Genomic DNA, 21,183 nt, shown 5'->3' with positions numbered 1-21,183 from the left:
CTGTACTGGTAAATGCCGATCGCACCGACAGGGTTACTAGCTTGGATTGGAAACAAGATATAGGTTTTATCAACCAGGACCAGCAAGATCGAGACTTGTCTCTTAATAAACGCCAATCCTAATCGTGTTGAAGGCGGACACACCGTTGTCGAATATCCGACGGGATTGTTTCAGGCATATGTTAAGGTAACATACGAAAATACTCAATGGTCGAGCAGATTCTCCAGTCCAATTTCTCCAGACAACCTATAGCATTGACATCATATCCGATTCGCGATTGAACAAATAAATTTGCAATTCCGGGAATGACGGCACGGATAGATAGGATGCCAGAGAGATACGGGGGCTTTCGTGGAGACTGTCATGGGGGAGCTGGAGCAATGAAATGGGCGCAAGAGCCTCATTTACTGGCGCCAGCCAACGGCGAGGCACTTTGGCAGGGACAAGTGACAGTAGGTAGGTGGGTTGTCACATAGACTACCAGGAACAGACACGTATGTAAAGAAAACAGCAAAAAAAAGCCGCGTTTGGGGCCTTTAGCTCAAGGCGCTTAGTGCTTCTCTGAGCTTTCTGTCTGTCTTTGGGAAAGTAATGTCCGGCACCTGACAGGACCTGGACTTTCTGAGCGCTCGACTCGGCTGGTACTCGGTACCATGAAGACATGGTACGGCCAGCGGCGGCAAGTTGGCGTGCTGAGTTAGTGGAAGGGAAAAGAAGTGGATACCAGGAACGAGCATCCATCATGGTGGAGCAAGAGTGCTAGAGCACCATGCCAGTTTTTGCAAAACCAGAGTTATCGGTCCTAAGCCCTAGCCACGTCGCCGCCTCCGGTGAGGCTTTGATAACAGTATGTACCATCACCGGCCAGATAATAGTTGCAATCCAGAAGCCGTTAATACCGCAGCTTCCGACTTACCAAGACTCTGCGATAGAGCCGTGACAATACAGTGAGATTGACAATCCAAGCTGGACTTAGCGAAGGATGTGGTTCAGGGCCAGCCAATAGTAAGTTCGACTGCTTGACTGCCGAAGGTCGCGTGCAAGCCAAATCGCGTGGATCGGTACATGCGGGTCTCACATGCGGGCAAGTTATAAATCCCTGCATTTCAATTTGCGATGGCTATTTGGGGTTGTTGGGGGTAGGATTTGGAGAACAGGCTGAAGATTCTAGTTCGACGTCTCCAGATCAAACCGGCTGTATGTGTTAGACATACAGGCAAATGTGCAATCATCGCGAGACCGGAGTTTTGACGGTGACAGCACTGCGAGATTTCGAGATTTCTCCGCTCTGAAAATAGAGATCAGGCAAGAAGGATCTCGAGTGACGTATGCGCATCGTGCCAGATTCACGTATCATCTTTCGTTTTCGGATAAACCATGACTTGTTGATAGACCGCCTCAGCCTCTGAGTAACGTCAGCAGAGGGACAGCAATGCGATTTTGGTCTGTCATGCTGATCCTCACGAATCTTCTTTTGTGGTTCACAAGACGCAAGCACATGGCGCAAATAGGCACAAGATCATTTGATCAAGTCACCATCTAGTCAAGTCAAGCCCATGCTTCGACAACCCCTATCAGATGAACAGTCTACCCCAGACTGTGGCGGAGAGCGCATGAATAAGAAAGTCGGAGCGGGTGCTGGTAGGCACAACAACATCCAGGGACATGGACAGTCAAGGTAGCACTCGACTCCATCAGTGAAGTCCCTTGAGTCGAGTGAAGGCTTGGCTGTTCAAGGAAGCTCTTCGCTCTCCGCAATTGTGCACTGTTGCTGTCGCCAAGGAAACTGGGGTGGAGCGGTGTTCTTGATAGTGCGGTCTGGCCTGGGCAGGCCTGTCGTGCGTATGTATGTAGGTCACAGGTGAAGATAGAGATGGGGATGGAGAAGCAAAAAAGTGAGGCTGTAGGAAGAAAAGTATCCGGCAGCATCATCTCCCGCGGGACGTGAGCATTGGGAGGAGGTGATTGTGTTGGGGTAGATCTGAGGATGTGGAAGGTGCAGCCAATGACTGATGCTGAGACCTTCCAGATTTGACATTAAGCTCATCAATATCCCGCATGCTACGCAGCGAGCGTGCCACTATTGCCATTCCCTAGTCCCGGCTACTGTCTGTCTAACAAGTCCATGCTGAGGTTTTACCCGCAAATGGTAAGGTGAATGATTCAATGACCAGAGTCCATGTTTACTATTATGCAAGAGTATCGAACAGAGTGAGCGATATTGCCAGTAAGAGGAGTCTAGGTCAAGTCTATTTGCTTGGATCGTTTCATGGCCTTTGAATTCCCTCACCAGATGAACCGACCAATCAATATGACCAATTGATTGACTCTGTTTCCTAGACAATTTTCAGGGTGCAAGCCCACCAACCTCCTAGTTTGAGCGCCTCCCGGGCGACCCCGGATCCGCCCAAAGCCGGGCAAAGATGGGGAAGATGCACGAATATGCAGTCAAGAAATGCCTCGTTGACTTGGCGTCAGCCGTGAAAGGGGATTGGGTAGAGCTCGATCGAGGGCGACATGGTGAGACGAGGGACTTGTTCGTTTTTCGACATCGCTTTACGCGGACACATCACTCATGCGCCCCGGGTTTTTCTGGAAGAAAATAGACGCACTCGCTCGTGCGTGTAAGTCAGTAACTCCACGTTGATGGAGCTGCATAATGCAAACCTCACGTCGTAGTTAATTTGGACCCGGTCTTGTCGGCGGTTTAGTGGACTACAAAGATTGCAAACTGTTTAGTGCTGCTGTTTATCTCCCCATTTGTAATACCAATTGTCTCTCGCCTGTGATATATCAGAGTTGGATTAAGACGTAGGATAGTTACTGTATCAAGTAAACAACACAAGGGGCCGTTCGTGGCGGATATTGTGTAAGGATGTCTCCCCGTCGTGGAAACAACAGGGTAGGCTTTGGACGGATGGACACGACGTAACAATACATAAGTTTCAGCAGGCTTGTTGAAGTTACGTAGGCGGGCTGAAGCATACAGTTTGGTGTGTAAGACCAACCGCCCGGTAACGTAATGGGAGCGATAGGCGCGGCACACAAAATTTGGACCCTGGATGAGGCAACTTGTAACAGCAAAAGACGCGGAATGGAACCTAGACATGGAATCTCCAAGAGTCAGGAACAGCAGCGGACCGCGGAAACCGGTGCGGTGAACGACTCGCTGAAGATCGGAGTCAGACCCGCTATAGCGAGCGAGCGAGCGAGCGACTCAGGCGCTATCGTTCTCAGCTTCAGAAGTTCGTGACCAAACAGGACTTACCGTGTCCCGTCTTCGGCACTCGACGAACCATTTAGGGTTGACCGAGAAGAAAACATCTTGTACACCGCGAATTGTCCGTGGGGTCTCCATCTATTGCCCACTGACACACCGAGGCATCGGCGCCGAAGTCCACCCACCGGAGGTCGCGGGTAAAAAAGCGCCGACCAAATCCTGTTCAGTTTTGCCTACCTTATCGACAGCCAGCTGCTAGAGCCAAAAGCCCGCGGAAGAAAGCGACCACGTCCCCCAGTTTAAGCATGGGGGTACCTCCACATGAAATCCGATGCGAAGTGGATGTGGATATGACAAGGTAAGAAAAACAAAAACCGCGAAAGGGCGAGGCCGACTGGACCGGAACTGTGAGCTGGGTTAGGTAGGCAAATCGGAGAAACAGTCGCCGCCATTGGTCATAGACTGTCTCACCTTCTTTTTAACTCAGTCATTCCAATGACGTAGGGCCTCAGGGTACTGCTGCTTTTGGCGATGGATGGGATTCTGGGGCACTGACCTTTACATGCTTGAGCCATGAGCAAGGGCATGGGGTGCCCTGAAGCTGACGGGGTTCGTTTGTGCAAGCTCAATAGTGACAAGGAGAACACGGGCCTGGAATCGACTTGGCTGCTTGGCGAGAGGCGACAAGAGTCCTTCGTGATCACTGACAGCGGTGGCCAAGTCCATAGGGAGGAAGAGTATTGGATAAACGGGTGAAGAAGGGTCGCCATGGAAAGGCCGGCTTCTAGAAAAGTTCCAATATGCGTGGCTTCTGGCCAGTGCAGCTGGGTCCATAAGTTATGCACACCTGCATGAGCGGCTTCAACAGCTGTGATGATACCTAAATAATACCTCACACGAGGGCAGTTGACAGAAACAACTGAGGTCAGCCCCGCCCTGACCGAGCTCGCCAGCATCGTGGTATTTGTGTCAAGCATCTCTGATGTTCGCTCTTTTTGTACGCTAAAACTGAGCGAGGCTCGGTCCCGTCGTCGTTGGGACAGGGCTTGCTCTGGTGGTGAAATAGGCTAGTCTGCCGTTTTGGATGGAGATCCATTCAGTAGCTGATGAAGAAAGTTCAGCGGTTCAATCAAGACTTCTCCAATAGCTCTCGCCCGCGTTAAGCCGCTGGTTGAATCCAAGACGCTAATACGGCGCCTCATCTCATGCGTGGAAGATGAACGTGTAAGGTGAATCTCTTCGGTGTCCTTGTTAGACGAACACGGAGAAGGCCAGAGGCAGGGCTAGGGCAGCCAAGCCGATCCAGCCCAGGCGAGGCCCTGCAGAAGCTCGCCCATGTCGTTTCGTGAACGAGACCGTATCTCGCACCGTATTCATCACTGTCGAGCTGCCAAGGCTAGTACAGGCTCACCAGCTGCCGATAAGGCGATTGGACATGGCTGCCACTCAACAGTGACAATATGCGCCTGGTGAGCAGTGGATGCTCATGTTTGCCCTTATGTATTCTGTGCTGAACCTGGAACTGTTCCATAATAACAGGCCATCGTTTCTCAAAGTCATGACTACTTAGTCAAAGGCGAGGCATACCGCAGTAAAGCTTGTCGCGATACGTCTGATTACTTGTCATAAAATGACGACTATCATGACCACCCATCGAAACACGGCGATCCCGTTTCGGTCCTGCCTGAGACCCCTACGTTCAATTAACCTCATGCCTTTCTCGTGTCCGGGTCAAACAAGACTTGGGACAACGACTGATAGGTCGGCCGAATAAGAATTTTGCAGAGGGAATCTAGACTGAGAAGATGCAGAGTAACCGACCAACATAGTCGTCATCGGACAGGATCTGTGAAGCTATCCCATCTGAGATTGTCAGACCAGTTCCCAGTCAGGTCAGTCCCGATGTAGATCGCGTGGGGCCAGTCCCAAATATGCTGCAATTAGAGTAGCGGATCGATAAATGTATGCACTTTAGTATGTGTTTGCTGGGCAAACTGGAGGGCTTTTAATGTCATCTCATGAGCACGACTCGTTATTTACGACTACCAGCTTCAAGGTGGAAATTAGGAAATTGAACGACACGCTTTGCGCGCAAATAACAACATCTCCATAGGAAAGCGCATTATGTGCACAAAGTGGGATAAACTATGAAGATCTATGCAATGCTATTATACATGCGAGATGTGTCAATGGCTGCGTTACGATTGTGAAATCGGCCACTGAGTCATTGCAATTGCACAACATTGCACATCAGGACCATGACTCCCGTTGCGTTCCAGGGGCCATGAGGGTGACATTTCGCATTGATACTGTATGTAATAAGGGTCTCGACTGTTAGCAGCTCAATGGCGAAGCAAGGCTGATGGATTGACAGAAACGGTAATCCGTTCTCTCCGTTCCTCATGAAGCGGAGCCTATCATGACTTCTCCTGTCTTCTCCAGTGTCTCGAGTCGCGATTTCGCTGACCGCCGGGGATGGGCAAGTCAGTGTCGTCATTATTCTTGACAAGCAGCGATACGCAGCCGGAAAAACGAAAAAAGAGCACATGGGCATGGGGAGGGGGGTCCTTCCACGGAGGAAAATCCCTCAGCGGAAACGGGGAGCTTGACGCCAGGTACAAGCTCGGCCAGCAATGACATACAGGAGAGGTACCGGGGCCCCAGTATGGAGAGCGCGCTACAGGACAGCAGAGGACTTTGTATTTAGTAGGTCCAGACGCTGGCAGGCAGACACTTACAGTTGTACATGGCTTGATGCTATCTTGAGGCAAAATTTAGCATTAGTGAGGCAATACGTCGATACAATCGACTCAATCGAGGACCGGGCTTTGAGCCATCCCACATGTACAACGGGGCTCTCGAAGGATGGAAGCCAACGGGATCCGGGAGATGCACAGTGTCTTACTGTCTCTCAAGCCAAAAAGTCCATGGGTGTCGTAAATGGCCATGGAGATGCTTTGGTGATAGTTCGGAGAGCATTACAGTAGGTAGGCGGGCAGGTACCAACAGGGCGATAAGCAAGTTCGGATACGAAAGTAAAATTACTCGCTCAGCTGCGGGTTCTCTGGATGTCTTGTTTTTCGTAAAGCTAAATCAGTAAAAACTATACTTGCGCGCTATCACAGCATGAACAATCCCGCGGACATTCCCCCAACCCATGTAAAATAAACCCAACCCAGACAGGCAGGCGGGCGGACAGGCCATTGTTTTGATTTGTTTGTATTGACTTCTTTGCATCTCATCGCTTTGTCAAGATCGAGGCGAATCGCTCTCATTTGTGACATGGATGGTCAATGACTGATTGTTAGTGCCAGCATATTGAGGTCACCATTGTCGTTGTCATTGTCACGTTCATTCAGTCAGTCATTGTAAGCCATCAATCAGCTATCAGCCACGGGCAGTTGGATCAATGAGACACCCAATAGCTATCGCTTATCAGATACGTGCTCTCAATTGAGTTTTGTTTTGTCTCTTGTTTACGCTGAGCACTCTCCCCCTTGTGCTCTATCGGCAGGGCAATCTCATAGCATGAGTCTCTATCTGAGTCTAGTCTTGCTGCATATGAAATGTAAACTGGTCTTTGGTCCGTCTCAATCTCTTTTTTCCCACTGCATTTGCTATGCTTCCTCCTTTGCACCCACTGCTGAGATTACCGTCTTGTTTCCATTCCCCACGCTGGGCGCCGCCACACACTGTGCTCTGCACCTGCATAGAAGGCAGAACCTGGCTGGGCCGAGGACCAGAGGCTGCCTTGAGTGGACAAGGGCAAGGGCGATAAAAACGGGGCATCATATAATGGGCCGTGCAAGTCTGCAAGATGCAGCGACCGACGTTTCATAGAGTTACACCCTAGCACGGGCTTGATTAGCTCAATTGACACGCCCTGTAGAAAAAAAGTTGCAGGCATAGCTCCAGAGAAAAACATTTTAGTGAGGTGAGAGAACCTAGAGAACCCAGCTCCTAGCAAGAGAGCAGTAAGAAAAATTGAGCCAGCCGACGCTACCGGGTACGGCAAGGGTAGCTCCTACACTGGCGTGCTGGCTAACACGCTCTGTCTCTAGTTTCCAGGTGGATGTTGATACTACTGCGCTGTTTACTGCGTTAGAGTGAGATTGACTGAGATGGGGGTTTGTTGATCTGAGATGTTGTTGTCTGGTCGTTGTTACAGCTACCCAATGTGAATATTGACTTTCTTGCTATCGTCTCATATTTTCCATTGAATGAGAGATCAAAGCGCTTCAGCAGGAAATAAAAGTTCTAGTTAATACGCGCATAACTATTTGAAAGATTAAAAAGCACTGCATCATCAGGCTTTAGAGTACGAATTCAAAGAAAGCACATCGCACTTTACCTTCCCCAGGCCAATGACATGAGAAGGCTAGGGTAAGTGAGGGTGTAGCTGAACCACAAGAGGGTGTGATGAAGTTTCTTTCCTCCGTGACCATGGATGTGATTATGTCTCTACTCCGTACATACGTACCTAGCTACTAAGATGTCGTTCGCTAGGTAATCCCGACTCGTGTGCGGGCTTTAATCGGCAACGGAAGCAAAAAGAAGGGAAAAAACTGAGCGAATATGGAAGAATGGCAATGGCAATACTAGAGTCTGATTATGGTGTGCATAATGGCGGCAGAAGTAGAGCAATTGATGAGTGTAATGAATGAGTGAATGGCCAATCCAATTGAAATGGATGGATTGGACTGGGTCGGCAGGGCCGTGAGAGGTCGGATCAATTCGTACAGTAGAGAAAAGAGAGGCTCCTTGTTGCTAGCTCGTACCTCGAAGAGCTTCCGGTCGTACCTGGAGATGGCATGGAGCACATAACCTGGGGCATATTGGGATTCGCGAGAGACCATGCCAGGAACCTGCGCGAGACTCGTGGGAAGTGACTGATGGGCTCCATCCTAATCCACCCGTCCCGGCTTGGGAAGAGGAAGAGACCCATATCTTGTGCTGTGGAGCCCTGCGTCGCCGTGGGACCCGTTTGATGAGACCCCGGTCATCTGTGTTCTTCTTCTCTGTCTTGTCTACTTGTGATGAGGGGGCCACAGAAAGTCAGTGAGCAGCGAGTAAGATGGCGACGTGCATCAAGTGAGAGACAATCAGTCTTGGAGAAATATGCAAGCATTGAGGTGTGGTACCCACTTCATGACCGGGTCTCCATCATTTTGATCAGGGCCGAAAGTCTGTTGGCAGGGGCCATGCAACGCATGCACGAGCGTGGGCCGGCAAGCTCGCCGGGAAAGAACCTAGCCCAAGCTTTCTCACGCATCTTATTTTGCAATTCAAAAAGAAGCTCTCGCCCGACCCAAACTTTCTGCTTTTTCCCTTCCTCTTCACCCACGAATGCTTCATTCATAAGCGACCCTAACTTCGTGCGGTGCTTAGACACTTCCTTCCCTTTTCCCTCTCCACTCCATCTTGTTCCTCTGTTTCTCTCACACAACAACTGAAGCGGCATCAACCTAAGCTATTATTTCCCAATATTTGCTGCCCACCTACAGTCGCACTCTACACACCCCTAATAATCGACATTCTCTGCTCCATCATCTCCAACGATGGCTGAAGAGAAGGCGACCGGCGCTCCTGCGCTGGACACCAACATCGAGACTGGCGGCTTCGATGAGAAGCGAGGACAAGCTGCTCCCCCCACCCACGCCCCCAAGGCCCCTGTCGCCGAGGATGAGGAGCCCGACGAGGACATGGACGCCCTGATCGAGGATCTCGAGTCCGAGGATGGCCACGCCTTCGATGATGAAGAAGAGACTCAGCCTGGAGGTGGCCGTGTTGTACCCGAAGATCAGCTCCAAACCGACTCCCGAGTCGGTTTGACTGAGGCCGAAGTCATCAACCGACGAAAGAAGTGGGGCCTCAACCAGATGAAAGAAGAGCGCGAGAACATGATCCTCAAGTTCCTCATGTTTTTCGTGGGCCCCATCCAGTTTGTAATGGTCAGTTAACCTTACCCTGATTTCTCAGCGTTTCCCATCCTTTTCCCAGTCTTGTTTCCCGTATTCCTAGCGTTTCTGCGCCGTTTCCTGTCCTTTCACACATTTTCTGCTTCTGATCAGCGAATTTGTACCTTGTTTTGTACTCGCCCTCTCCCGGTCTCCTGCACACTATGAACCAACCATCAGCAAAATCCGACGCTCGTAGCACGTTCTACATCGTTTCTGCTGGAGGTTGTTTCTTGGTGAAGCTCGCGACACTAGCCATGGTGTTGTGTTGCGCTTGTTTTTTCTAACCTGGTGGTCAATGCACATGAATTTCCTAATTAGGAAATTCCCATCTGTACCAACAAAAACTGGAGACAACTCGATCATTCCTCAACCAAACTCGACGATTTCTTTTGCTAACGACTCGTAGGAAGCTGCTGCTGTTCTCGCTGCTGGTCTTGAGGACTGGATAGACTTTGGCGTCATTTGCGCGCTTCTCCTGCTCAACGCATGTGTCGGGTTTATCCAAGAGTTTCAGGTGATTTTTCAACCCCCCCGGCCCATCTAAAGACTTTTATTTTAGACTGCCCCAAGGCAACGCCGGCATCTACAAATGCAGTTGACTGACGATAACAGGCTGGCTCCATTGTGGAGGAACTCAAAAAGACTCTCGCTCTCAAGGCTGTCGTCCTCCGTGACGGTACTCTCAAGGAAGTTGAGGCCCCTGAGGTTGTTCCCGGTGATATTCTCCAGGTTGAAGAAGGAACTATTATCCCTGCTGATGGTCGTTTCGTTACCGAGGGCTGCTTCGTCCAGGTTGATCAGTCTGCCATCACTGGCGAGTCTCTCGCTGTCGACAAACACGCTGGTGACAACTGCTATGCTTCCTCCGCTGTCAAGCGAGGTGAGGCTTTCATCATCGTTACCGCTACTGGTGACAACACCTTCGTCGGCCGAGCTGCTGCCCTTGTTTCCCAGTCTGCTGGAGGCACTGGTCACTTCACAGAGGTTCTGAACGGAATTGGTACTATTCTTCTGGTTTTGGTCGTCGCCACGCTACTTGTAGTTTGGGTCTCAAGTTTCTATCGATCCAATGGAAGTAAGTTCAATATATCTTCCTTTTAATACCTATTTATACTAATTTTAACCTTATCATAGTTGTGGACATCCTACGTTTCACCTTGGCAATTACCATCGTCGGTGTGCCTGTTGGTCTTCCTGCTGTCGTCACAACCACTATGGCCGTTGGAGCTGCCTACCTGGCCAAGAAGCAGGCGATTGTCCAGAAGCTTTCTGCCATCGAGTCTCTGGCTGGTGTCGAGATTCTCTGCTCTGACAAGACTGGAACTCTGACCAAGAACAAGCTCTCTCTCGCTGAGCCTTTCTGCGTTGCTGGCGTTGAGCCTGATGACCTGATGCTTACTGCTTGTTTGGCCGCTTCCCGCAAGAAGAAGGGTATCGACGCCATTGACAAGGCTTTCCTTAAGGCTCTCAAGTACTACCCTCGTGCCAAGAGCGTTCTGTCCAAGTACAAGGTTCTTGATTTCCATCCTTTCGATCCCGTCTCCAAGAAGGTCCAGGCTGTCGTTGAGTCTCCTCAGGGCGAGCGCATCATCTGTGTCAAGGGAGCCCCTCTCTTTGTTCTCAAGACTGTCGAAGAGGACCACCCTATCCCTGAGGAAATTGATGCTGCCTACAAGAACACTGTTGCTGAATTCGCTACCCGTGGTTTCCGATCTCTCGGTGTTGCCCGCAAGCGAGGTGAGGGTGCTTGGGAGATTCTCGGTATCATGCCTTGCTCTGACCCTCCCCGCCACGATACTGCCCGCACTATCAACGAGGCCAAGCGCCTTGGTCTTTCCATCAAGATGCTTACTGGTGATGCCGTCGGTATTGCTCGTGAGACTTCCCGCCAACTCGGTCTCGGTACAAACGTTTACAATGCTGAGCGTCTTGGTCTTGGTGGTGGTGGTGACATGCCTGGTTCTGAAGTCTACGATTTCGTTGAGGCTGCCGATGGTTTCGCCGAGGTCTTCCCTCAGCACAAGTACAACGTCGTTGAGATTCTCCAGCAGCGTGGTTACCTCGTTGCCATGACTGGTGATGGTGTCAACGATGCTCCCTCTCTGAAGAAGGCTGATACTGGTATTGCTGTTGAGGGTGCTTCCGATGCCGCTCGCTCCGCTGCCGACATTGTTTTCCTTGCTCCTGGTCTCGGTGCCATCATTGATGCTTTGAAGACTTGTAAGTTCCCATTCTGTTGTGCTGTGTCGTGGGTTGAGGCTCTTTCGCCCCACCCTTTTCGCGATGGCCTCCACCACGACATAAACGCTACCCCTTCATGATAAGAACCATGCTAACACTCCCAAAAGCGCGTCAGATCTTCCACCGGTCGGTATTTCCTTATTCCTCATGTCCCGGAACCTCTACTGACCGATATTTTTTAGCATGTATGCATATGTCGTCTACCGTATCGCTCTCTCCCTTCACATGGAGTTCTTCCTTGGTCTCTGGATCGCCATCCTCAACAAGAGCTTGAACATTGAGCTTGTCGTTTTCATTGCTATTTTCGCCGATATTGCTACTCTTGCCATTGCTTACGACAATGCTCCCTTCTCTCAGACTCCCGTCAAGTGGAACCTCCCCAAGCTTTGGGGTATGTCCGTTCTTCTCGGTGTTGTCCTGGCTGTTGGTACCTGGATTGCCCTTACTACCATGTACGCCAACTCTGAGGACGGTGGTATTGTCCAGAACTTCGGTAAGATCGACGAGGTTCTCTTCCTTGAGATCTCTCTCACTGAAAACTGGCTCATCTTCATCACTCGTGCCAACGGTCCCTTCTGGTCTTCCATCCCCTCTTGGCAGCTGTCTGGTGCCATTCTGATCGTCGATATCCTTGCCACCCTCTTCTGTATCTTTGGTTGGTTCGTTGGTGGCCAGACCAGCATTGTGGCTGTCGTCCGTATCTGGATCTTCTCTTTCGGTGTCTTCTGCGTCATGGGTGGTCTCTACTACTTCATGCAGGGCAGCACTGGATTTGACAACCTCATGCACGGCAAGTCCCCTAAGCAGAACCAGAAGCAGCGATCCCTCGAGGATTTCGGTAAGTTCTCACCATTGCCTTAATGTTGACATTCAGTCCACTAACTCTTATCACAGTTGTCTCTCTTCAGCGTGTCTCTACCCAGCACGAGAAGTCTCAGTAAACCAGATGGTATATACCCGGACCACCATCGCCCGGACTTTTCACTTTCGCTCTGTCCAAATTTGAACTGTATTACTCGCACCCGAGTATTAAGACTCCTGGAGTGGTTGAGGAAACTTTCATACCCCTAGAGAACGTCTACTAGACACCTAATAATACAAGTAAAATAAATAAATCGTCCTCCAAAACATAGTGATCTTTCATTTGAACCTGTGTCTTATCTGGTCTTGTTCTTTCTGTTCATTTTGATGGTTCATGTTAGTTCCTCTACTTGCACCTGTGCTCATTTGATTGCTATTTTCCTCAACTCCTCAACTCCTTAGCTGCAGCATGGTCTTTTACTTGGGTCAGCAGACCCACCATCCATGATTGGCCTCTCCTCCAGCCTCGCCTAAGCACCATCCACTCAGTGTGACATCAGTTGTAACCTGCAGCCCCCTCCATATCTCAACAGCTCACATTTGCCGCTTCACAAATTCTCACAACTGCATTACTCCGCCTTTCCCGTTCAAAAGCCGCTGTGGAAGCCATCAAGTGTTAGAAGGACGATCATGAACCGCGAAATCCCTGGCTATTACTATGGTACAGTCCTGGCAAACAACTGAAGTTTGTGTACTTACTTGCATTTCTGGTAGACAATGAGAAGAAAAAGTATTTCAAGATCGAAAAAACGCATACGGCGCCCTCGTCGGCTGCCTGGTCGTCGGATGCTGTGAAAAGGCGCAGAGTTGAGCACGAGGCTCAAAGACTCGCTGAACGCCAAGCACACCAAGTAAAGAAACATATTAAGCGCCATTTCGTTGTCAGAGATACAGTCACGTCCGCACTCCTTACGAGGGAGATTGGTCTTCCCTATATCGCCGAGAGAGGCCGCGGTAGAGTAGAGGATGAAGACCTTGGTGCTGCAGCGTGGGCAAGAGGCTCAGTGGCCAAAGGCAACGTCCCTTTTGCACCAAGCTTTGCAAGAGAGCGACGGGCAAACATGCCGTGCTTTTACGTCTCTGGGGATGATGAGAAGACTGGCCTAGGGGCTTCTTATGCCAGTAAGTCCTTGGGCTGCAGCGCTGCAACGTATGACTTTCACATGATATCTGACCTGCCAGTTCAGCTTTGGATGAGGAGACTTTGGTGGGAAGCTATATTCCTACAGATCAAAACGATGAGTTGGTCTTCGAGGCCGGAAGATGCTTTAATCTACTGACATAGTGCAGAATTCATTTCTCACGAGAAGCACCCAGTTCTTCTGGCAGAACCCTATCTTTCCGTACAGAGGCGGTACGATGTCCACAGATGTCATCAATCAAGTATCACCAGCCTTCACATACAATACTCTTGACTTCGCGCGAGCCTGACAACACATGCGGAATATACTTCTTCTCTCCACGACTGTCAAATCATAGGGACCCCAATTGCCCAAAATGGCTACTTGGCGAATGTAACTATTCTTTCTGCTTGGCCATGTATTGAACTCTGCTTACTGGTAAACAGCAATTCTCTACCAAAGGGTCGCTGTCCCTCGCGAGGGCCGTGGTGAATGGATGGTTCACAATAGCACACCCGCACCTTCATCTTCGGGCCTCATTTGCGTTGCCAGCTCTAACAGAGGCCTCCTTAGTATGCATTCCGAGGGGAGCGTCTCGGTGGTTGCTCCAAGAGCCGTTCAAAATGGTACACAACTCCCACAAGAAACGTTTGCACAGGATTTCCAAGAGGGGAACCACAACGTTGTGTTTACTGGTGGGAGACAACCCAGGCTTTGGATAACAGATCTTCGCGCCCCTGAACCGCAATGGTCGTTTGCGAATCATGCAAGCTCCATCTCCCACATCAAGAGTGTAAACCCACATCAGGTGCTGGCATCGGGATTGAAGAGCTCGATGGCTCTCTACGACGTACGCTATCTTACAAGTGACCCTCGTGGGACAAAGCCACTGCTGTATTTCAACGGGCACCGCAATGAGGCTCACTTTCACATTGGTTGGGATGCCAGTCCGGAGCTGAACGTCGTTGCTGCGGCACAGGATAATGGGACTGTGAAGCTCTTTTCATTGAAATCAGGTTGTCAACTTCGCTGTACAGCTGCCGAGACTATTCAAGTTGATTCGCCCGTCAAAGCGCTGATGTTCCAGAGGATGCCCAGGGAAAGAATGCCTAGTCTTTTTGTCGGGGAGGGACCTTTACTAAGGAAGTTTTCTTTTGGAGTACGAGAATGGGGTGATGAGGCCTGAAATTCGACGCAGAATAAAGATGCTCTGCAGAAATTGCATAACCAAGGCACAGATGAGGTTTTTGATATGAGGAAACGAAAGTCTTGGTGGAATATCTAAGGAAATGTAAACTCTACAATAACTTGACCATGAAGGAAAAAAACACGACACAAAGGAAAAGGCAGAAGAAAAGTGATATGAACCCAATGGAAGACACCTTATGCACAACTTTTTACCAACCTCACAAGAGACAAGACGAACCGCTTTCCAAATATCATGAAGTAAGCCTCTTAATCCCAACTCTCGCTGTCCTCGTCTGCATCCTCCGCTCCATGCTCGCTGCTCTCGTTATCCTCAACGTCGGCTTCATCCTCAGTCTTGCACCTCCTACGCTTAAGTCGTCTCCAGCTGCCATCACATCCACGATGTAGTTTGCCCCCCATCTCTGCACATCTTTTGCATGGCCCTCTTGAGGTAAAGGGAGGAGGGTGAAAGCAGACAATCTCACGACCTTCGTCGTCCCTGGCGTCCTCGCAGTTGCTGCACTTACCAGGGCAACGCTTCTGATGGCCTTTAATCATGCTTTTGATGTATTCTCTCCCACAGAAACGGCAGGGAACCATGCATGCTAGTTTATCTTCAACTTTGCAGATGGCTTTCTTTGTCAGGCAGTTATTACAATCCCGTTTTCCCTCTTCACGCTTGCAGGGTTTGTCATCTGTAACGCAGTTCTGGCATCGACCACGACACTCGCGGACGTGAGAATAGATGTTTCCCACAAACTGCAGGCACATATAACATTGCTCTGAGCCCTTTGGTAATGCTCTATACTCGTGCGATGGGTCTCTACATTTCTCGGGTGTAGGACAGGTAACGCAAGTCTTCTTTCCCACAGGGCGCACGCAAGGACTTTTGGACTCGACGCACACAGAGCAGCGCCCAACACACGACGGTTCGTGTTCGGCGAGTCTGTGTATGAAAGCTAAGCACCTGTCGTAGGTACCTGAATCCACACCATTAAAGCCAAAAGGGTCCGCTTCCTGTGGTTTCTCGCCTTCGAAAGAGGACAAACCTCTGAGCCTCTCGCAATTTGGTCCCAGCAGAGCCTTGCGCCTAATCTCGGCGTTTTCATCAGACTCATACAATTTACGGCAGACTTCAGGAGTATATAGACCCTTGAGGTCATTGGGAGCGAGCCCTTCCGCCACTATAGAAACCGAAGCCCAGTCAATCGCAGAGGTTGCCAAGCAATAACTGGCTTCCTCACGGCTGTAGTACACCAGCGTTTGCAGTTGTGCTACCTAGATTGAAGCGGCAAAGAGAACCAATAGTTTCAATTCGTCAGGCTGAGTCAATGGGAAAATCAGGTCGGCTTCGGTAAACGTGGGCACGAGGGGCGTGGATCTCGCCTTCACAGGTGCCTTCACACAGGCATCTGGAACGTTGTTTTCTTGTGAAGAGAACTCAGCAGTCTCGGATTGGGCCCCGGAACTCTGGTCAGACTCCTCTTCGCCATCGCTGTAAAAGTCGCCCTTATCTTCATGAGTGCTGCTCTTGGCTGGCAAGTCCATGTCGATATCCGACACTTCATTATAGTCAACCCTTCTCCGCTTGAGGCGGCTGCTCCGACGAGGACAAGGTAGCGAACGAAGCTGAGCCTGGGACCCTTCACCCTCATCGTCTGCAAATTGATACTCAACCATGGACTCAGAGCAGTCCACAAGGCCAAGGCCACCACCGTTAAGCTGGCTTTTGAACGCATCCGTATGGAAGCTGCTACCAGGCATGATGCTAAGGAACAGGTAAGACGACAGAGTGAGGAATGGTGGAATACAAAGGTAAGTATGGTGTTATTCGAAGAAGGCGTAAGAATAGTAAGTGAAGACAGATGGAATGAAACAACAGTAGTAATGAACGGATATGGATATCACAGATGTCCTAAAGAGACGTTACTGTCCAGCAGTATCTATCAGTATAGGTAATAGTCGGCAATTAGTTCAGTTTACTGTCTTGGAGGTAGCATGGGGGCTCATTTCTTATGACCAAATTTGAGAGCATCGAAGTGCCCGATCGCTCACAGTCTTCTCATCTCCTTACCAGGGGCTACGTAACGAACAAGTCAACCCAAACAACTAATCATGAGAGCATCAAATAAATTCACGAAACAAGAGCGCATGTGAGCTGAGCTAGTGGGCAATACTTGAATTAGATCGTGAGCTTTGCAACGGGGTCCAAGCGCTGTAGAGGCACTTCGTCAGTCACATAGCCCCCAAACTGAAGCTTTGGCGATATATTTGCGAAGAGAACTTGGTGAAGCGCCAGGGATTAAGACCCATTCTGCCATAATTTGTTTCGCTGAAACGTCATTCACTGTATTTTCTTCTTTCGTCCAAGCCCTATGTGTCAACTCCCCTGTCTGTTAGCAACGCCACAACCATCAAAATAGCCCATGATAGAGAATGACTGCTCACTTCGTTTGCTTCAATGCTAGGGGCTACAAATGCGCCGGACCGGCCCTCAAGACGACACATTTCATTGTTGAAGGCTGCCCCGCAGGCGCAATCATTGATTTCGACACGGCATTGATCAGACGCAGTCGCGGCAGAAGGATGCCGACTATGTCGCTTGACAGTCGCTGTACGAGCTGCCACTCTGAGGTGAGGGTTAGACAGTTGATCAAACGTTTCGACTCTCCCAAGATCGACCTGACAGGTGGTCTCGATGCCCTGAGACAAACGTTTGTCGACGCAATCTTCAAAACCTGGACATGCACCAAAGATTACGAGCGGCGAGTTCGGCAGCCAGTTCGACAGCAATTGGACCAACAAGTTGTCATTATTGACAACGAGTTCAACCCAATCACACACGAACTGTATGAAACGTGCATCATTGACCGAGTTTCTGGCAAGTCACTCTTGAACACCCTCATCGTTCACACCGAAGAAACAAAGCCAGCTGTTTCCACCCTGCGCTTTCAGGGAGAGCAGGTCGATGCCATCAGCCATCTACACAAGAAAAAAGTATACGCTCCGAGCCGCGGAATGCCTCGGATGAACGTGCATCAAGTCGCGAACAAGCTGAAAGCATGTGGGATCACACCCAAGACTATCGATATTTCTGGCCTGGCATGTGTCACGCGCCGACCTTCAGATTCTCAGAGACTTTTTGGCCAAGGGGGGACACCACAATATCTTGCCCAAAGATCGGAATTGTTTCCCCCTCATCCCTCTTTACCGCCGAAATGTACCCAAGGGGTTCTCTCTACGTCTTGAGATAGTATATATATCCTGAGATGTTCCCCGGCAGCCAACCACCGAGCTGAAATCGACTGTCGACTGTCGACTGTCGACAAACCCTCAAGATTTGCAATGGCTTTGATAATTTTTGCGAGCCGGTTGAGAACCGGGATGAGGATTGGCAGCAGCCCACTAGGGTCGCGAACAAAGTCCAACGTTCCATTCTGGATTATGTTGTTGAAGGCAAGCGGTAGTGTTGCGTGTGTCGAGGTGTGAAAACGAGGACTAACAAGGAAGGGAGTGGGTGGTGGAATAATATTAGAATAGATTTCGGGGTCAGTGGGATAAGATTGTATGAATTTAGACTAGATTTAGGCCAGATTTTGAAGACTTTAGGATCAGATTGTATGAATTTAGACTAGATCAGGCCAACTTTTGAAGACTTTAAGATGAAATCCCTTTAGGGCAACCCGAGCTTCTGTTGACTACCATCCAAGTCACCCTACAATATCTCTAAACCTAGTGATTATATCCTTCAATCGCGTGCAAGCGTGCAAGCATACGTATTTTGGTGACATTGAAAACAAAAAACTCCGGTAAGTGTGATAGATACCGTGTACTCTGGCCAGGCAACAACCATGGTCCAGAAATCCCATCACAATACAACATCCCCCTTCCCTTGGACAAAGACAACCCAAAGCCAAACCTCCAAGACTTGGAGGAACGAGCACACAAGACGCCAACCGTTTAAAAAAAACCTATTGTACAGAATAGTTACTTCGATAAGTTACTTTTCTAGCACCTGTGTCATCGGCTGCTGGACGAAGTTGGTCGTGGTGAAGTAGATTGGCTGAGGTTGAATGTTCCAACTAGCTTAGGAAAGGCCTTGGCAAAAGCATCACCCAACTTCCAATTATCCAGGTTCCGTAGATGGCGCTCAAAGACAGGATTGATCATGAGCTCATCACTGTCTGGATCCTGAAGTAACGTGTCGGTCTCCTCGTATGGCCAAGACAACGAGAGAGTTGTGGTAAATGGTACAAAGAAATTATCAAAGGGGTGAAGGAGCGGGTTGTGATCGCGAACAAGATAATCTCGCATCTTAGGGAAGGGAATGTGGTCAAGCCAGGCAGCATGTGGGATGGTGAGCTGGGAAGGACATGGCGCCATCCATTTGGGGAGCCGGTCGTAGTTCTCCTGAGTAGGTTCTATTTGCCAGCGCATGACAAGAAACATGATGTAAAGCACGGCTACACGCTCAGGAAGAGTCGAAATGTCGGGGAAAGTAGCGAGGATATCGGTGAACACCTTGGAGAGAGGGTGACTGTATGCACTGTTGGCAGGATTGAGAAGTGATGAGACGGAGGGATAACGTGGGCCAACAACATCCTGAGCAGGCAGTCCATCAGCAGCACGTTGACGACGTTCGCTGAGGAAGTCGAGTAGTAAAGAGTCAAGGGGACAGGTCGGTGGGCAATTCTTGATAAGGGTCGCAGGATCGGTAGTGCTGGGTTCACTGCGCGGAATGGGTCCACCAGCTGCACTCATGGCAGGGCTATAGCCAGGACTGTGTGAGCTTTCGGGTGTATGAGCAGCCGACAATGCGTGGTGCGATGGGGGCTGATGCTGGCCCTGCTGTTGCTCCTGTGAAGTCTGACCTGGCTTCCCTTGAGAGCCCCAGCTTGCCGACCGACTATGCAACGCACGCTCTTGATTGACGCCTGTCCAGTCATGCTTCATAGGCATATGGCGGAACTGTGGCGTGTCTTGGGCGCCGTTGACACCGTTCTGTATCCGGTTCACCCGCTGAGATGGTTCAAGTAGGAATTCTAGTCCAAGACGTTCAGGGCCCATATCGAGTCCATGTTGGAGATTTCGGCGCTGCTGAGTCAATTGGCTGGCAGCCTGTGCTTCAGCAGTAGTTGGTGGCCCAGCGGGCGGGTGAGGAGAGTGGTGATGTTGAGGAGGCGCATGGTGGCCCTGATGATGCCAGTGACCTTGACTTGGTGCAGGATCATGACTTGGAGGAGACGCAACACTGCCGGGTGTTGAAGCAGCGTTCGCATTGTTGTGGTGATTGTTGTGGACGGCCAAAGTAACAGGATGCTGTACGGGGGGTGCATACGTCTGAGCTGGTGATACGTATGCTTGCTCAATGCCAGCTATATGCTGTGTTAATCCTGAAGACAGGGAGACAGAAAGGAGATGCTTGCCTTGACCAATAATGGGCTGGAGCATGGCAACTATGCCAGCTAAACGACGTTTGATGTCGGCATTCTCTTGCTCAACAGCTTCTTTGGCACGAAGAACACTCTGCAGTTCTTGATAGGGTTGCTGGTTGGTGAGTTCTTGGATCTGGCGCTGAAGGTCCTCGATCTGATTTTTGGTACGCTCACGAATGGCCCGCTGAGCTTCACGGTCTGTAATGGCGTTAGTGGTATTACATATATCTTATCACATACGACGAGACCAATGGGGTGAGTCTCAAGACAGGAAGGGTATAGACAGGATAAGATCAACAGGAACAAAGACGACCATTATTCGTCAGCAGCCTCAGTGACTGAACCGTGATAGGGTGGTTGATATATCATATGACCAGAAAGGAAAGAAAAAACTGCACTCACCATTCGCTCTCTTCTTAGCAAGTTGCTCAGGTGTCAAATTGGCGACACCTCTACTCCCAGGGCCAGCCTTCTTCCTCCTCTTTGCGCTGTCATCACCACCAGCGGGTGAACCTGGGTTCACCGCGTCCGCGTCACGTTTGAGGGAAGCCGAATCATCGTCCGGGCCAGGGCCGAAGCCAGCGGGACTCTGAACGGTACCTGGGGTATCGGGACCGGAGGCCATCGGAGCGGAAGCGGGAAGATGCCCCCGTCTCGGAGTGGGTTTGTCCTCGGCAGTTGAAGCGGAACAAGACCGAGGCGAGAGGGAAAAGACTCAAAAGAGGCTGACTGAGACGGAACGGAGGTTCGTGTCTGAGAGTGTGGGGGTAGACGAACGAGGATGAGTTGTTGTGTATCCACTCAATCGACGAGCCAACCTTACCTCAACGAGGTTCCTTGCCTTTCAGACAACTCAAGAGCGAAACCTCTACCGACCTGGCAAGAAGGGCTCTGCCTTGTCTCGCGCCTGATCGCTCCTTGTCTGCTTCACTCACTCGCTCGACTCAACGAGTCAGGACGAAGCAATGCAATGCAATGCAATGTACGACACGACACGACCCAGCCAGCAAGGGGAGTCCTAGGGGGAATAGCCCGGTAATGAGGATGAAGATATCCAATCCCTTCTCACCTGTGGGGTCACTTCCCCTACTCGATACGTCTCAACAGCGAGAGAGAGGGAAAAAAAGGAAAGGGTCGAGAACCAGGCCAGGGCCTAG

At 50.3% G+C, this 21,183-nt stretch overlaps 3 protein-coding genes across 3 annotated transcripts; 1 reads left to right on the top strand and 2 right to left on the bottom strand.

The window, feature by feature from the left end:
• Positions 1 to 8,778: 8,778 nt before the first annotated feature.
• PMA1 (plasma membrane H+-ATPase) lies at positions 8,779 to 12,362 on the top strand (the record flags this gene model as incomplete). The annotated part of the gene is made up of 7 exons (XM_044818211.1): positions 8,779 to 9,171; positions 9,587 to 9,694; positions 9,793 to 10,255; positions 10,315 to 11,400; positions 11,529 to 11,547; positions 11,604 to 12,259; positions 12,316 to 12,362. 7 exons carry the CDS (start codon positions 8,779 to 8,781, stop codon positions 12,360 to 12,362), a joined length of 2,772 nt encoding a protein of 923 aa, XP_044685913.1.
• Positions 12,363 to 15,869: 3,507 nt separating this feature from the next.
• On the bottom strand, positions 15,870 to 16,355 carry J7337_000457 (uncharacterized protein; the record flags this gene model as incomplete). The annotated part of the gene is made up of 1 exon (XM_044818210.1): positions 15,870 to 16,355. The coding sequence occupies one exon, from the start codon at positions 16,353 to 16,355 to the stop codon at positions 15,870 to 15,872; it is 486 nt and encodes a 161-aa protein (XP_044685912.1).
• Positions 16,356 to 18,611: 2,256 nt separating this feature from the next.
• On the bottom strand, positions 18,612 to 20,651 carry J7337_000456 (uncharacterized protein; the record flags this gene model as incomplete). Its single annotated transcript, XM_044818209.1, has 2 exons — positions 18,612 to 20,224; positions 20,429 to 20,651. 2 exons carry the CDS (start codon positions 20,649 to 20,651, stop codon positions 18,612 to 18,614), a joined length of 1,836 nt encoding a protein of 611 aa, XP_044685911.1.
• Positions 20,652 to 21,183: the final 532 nt, after the last annotated feature.

Source organism: Fusarium musae, chromosome 1 (assembly GCF_019915245.1).
Source record: "Fusarium musae strain F31 chromosome 1, whole genome shotgun sequence".
NCBI lineage: Eukaryota > Fungi > Ascomycota > Sordariomycetes > Hypocreales > Nectriaceae > Fusarium > Fusarium musae.
The sequence above is the reverse complement of the archived record's forward strand: the minus strand, read 5'-3'. Positions and strand labels throughout refer to the sequence as shown.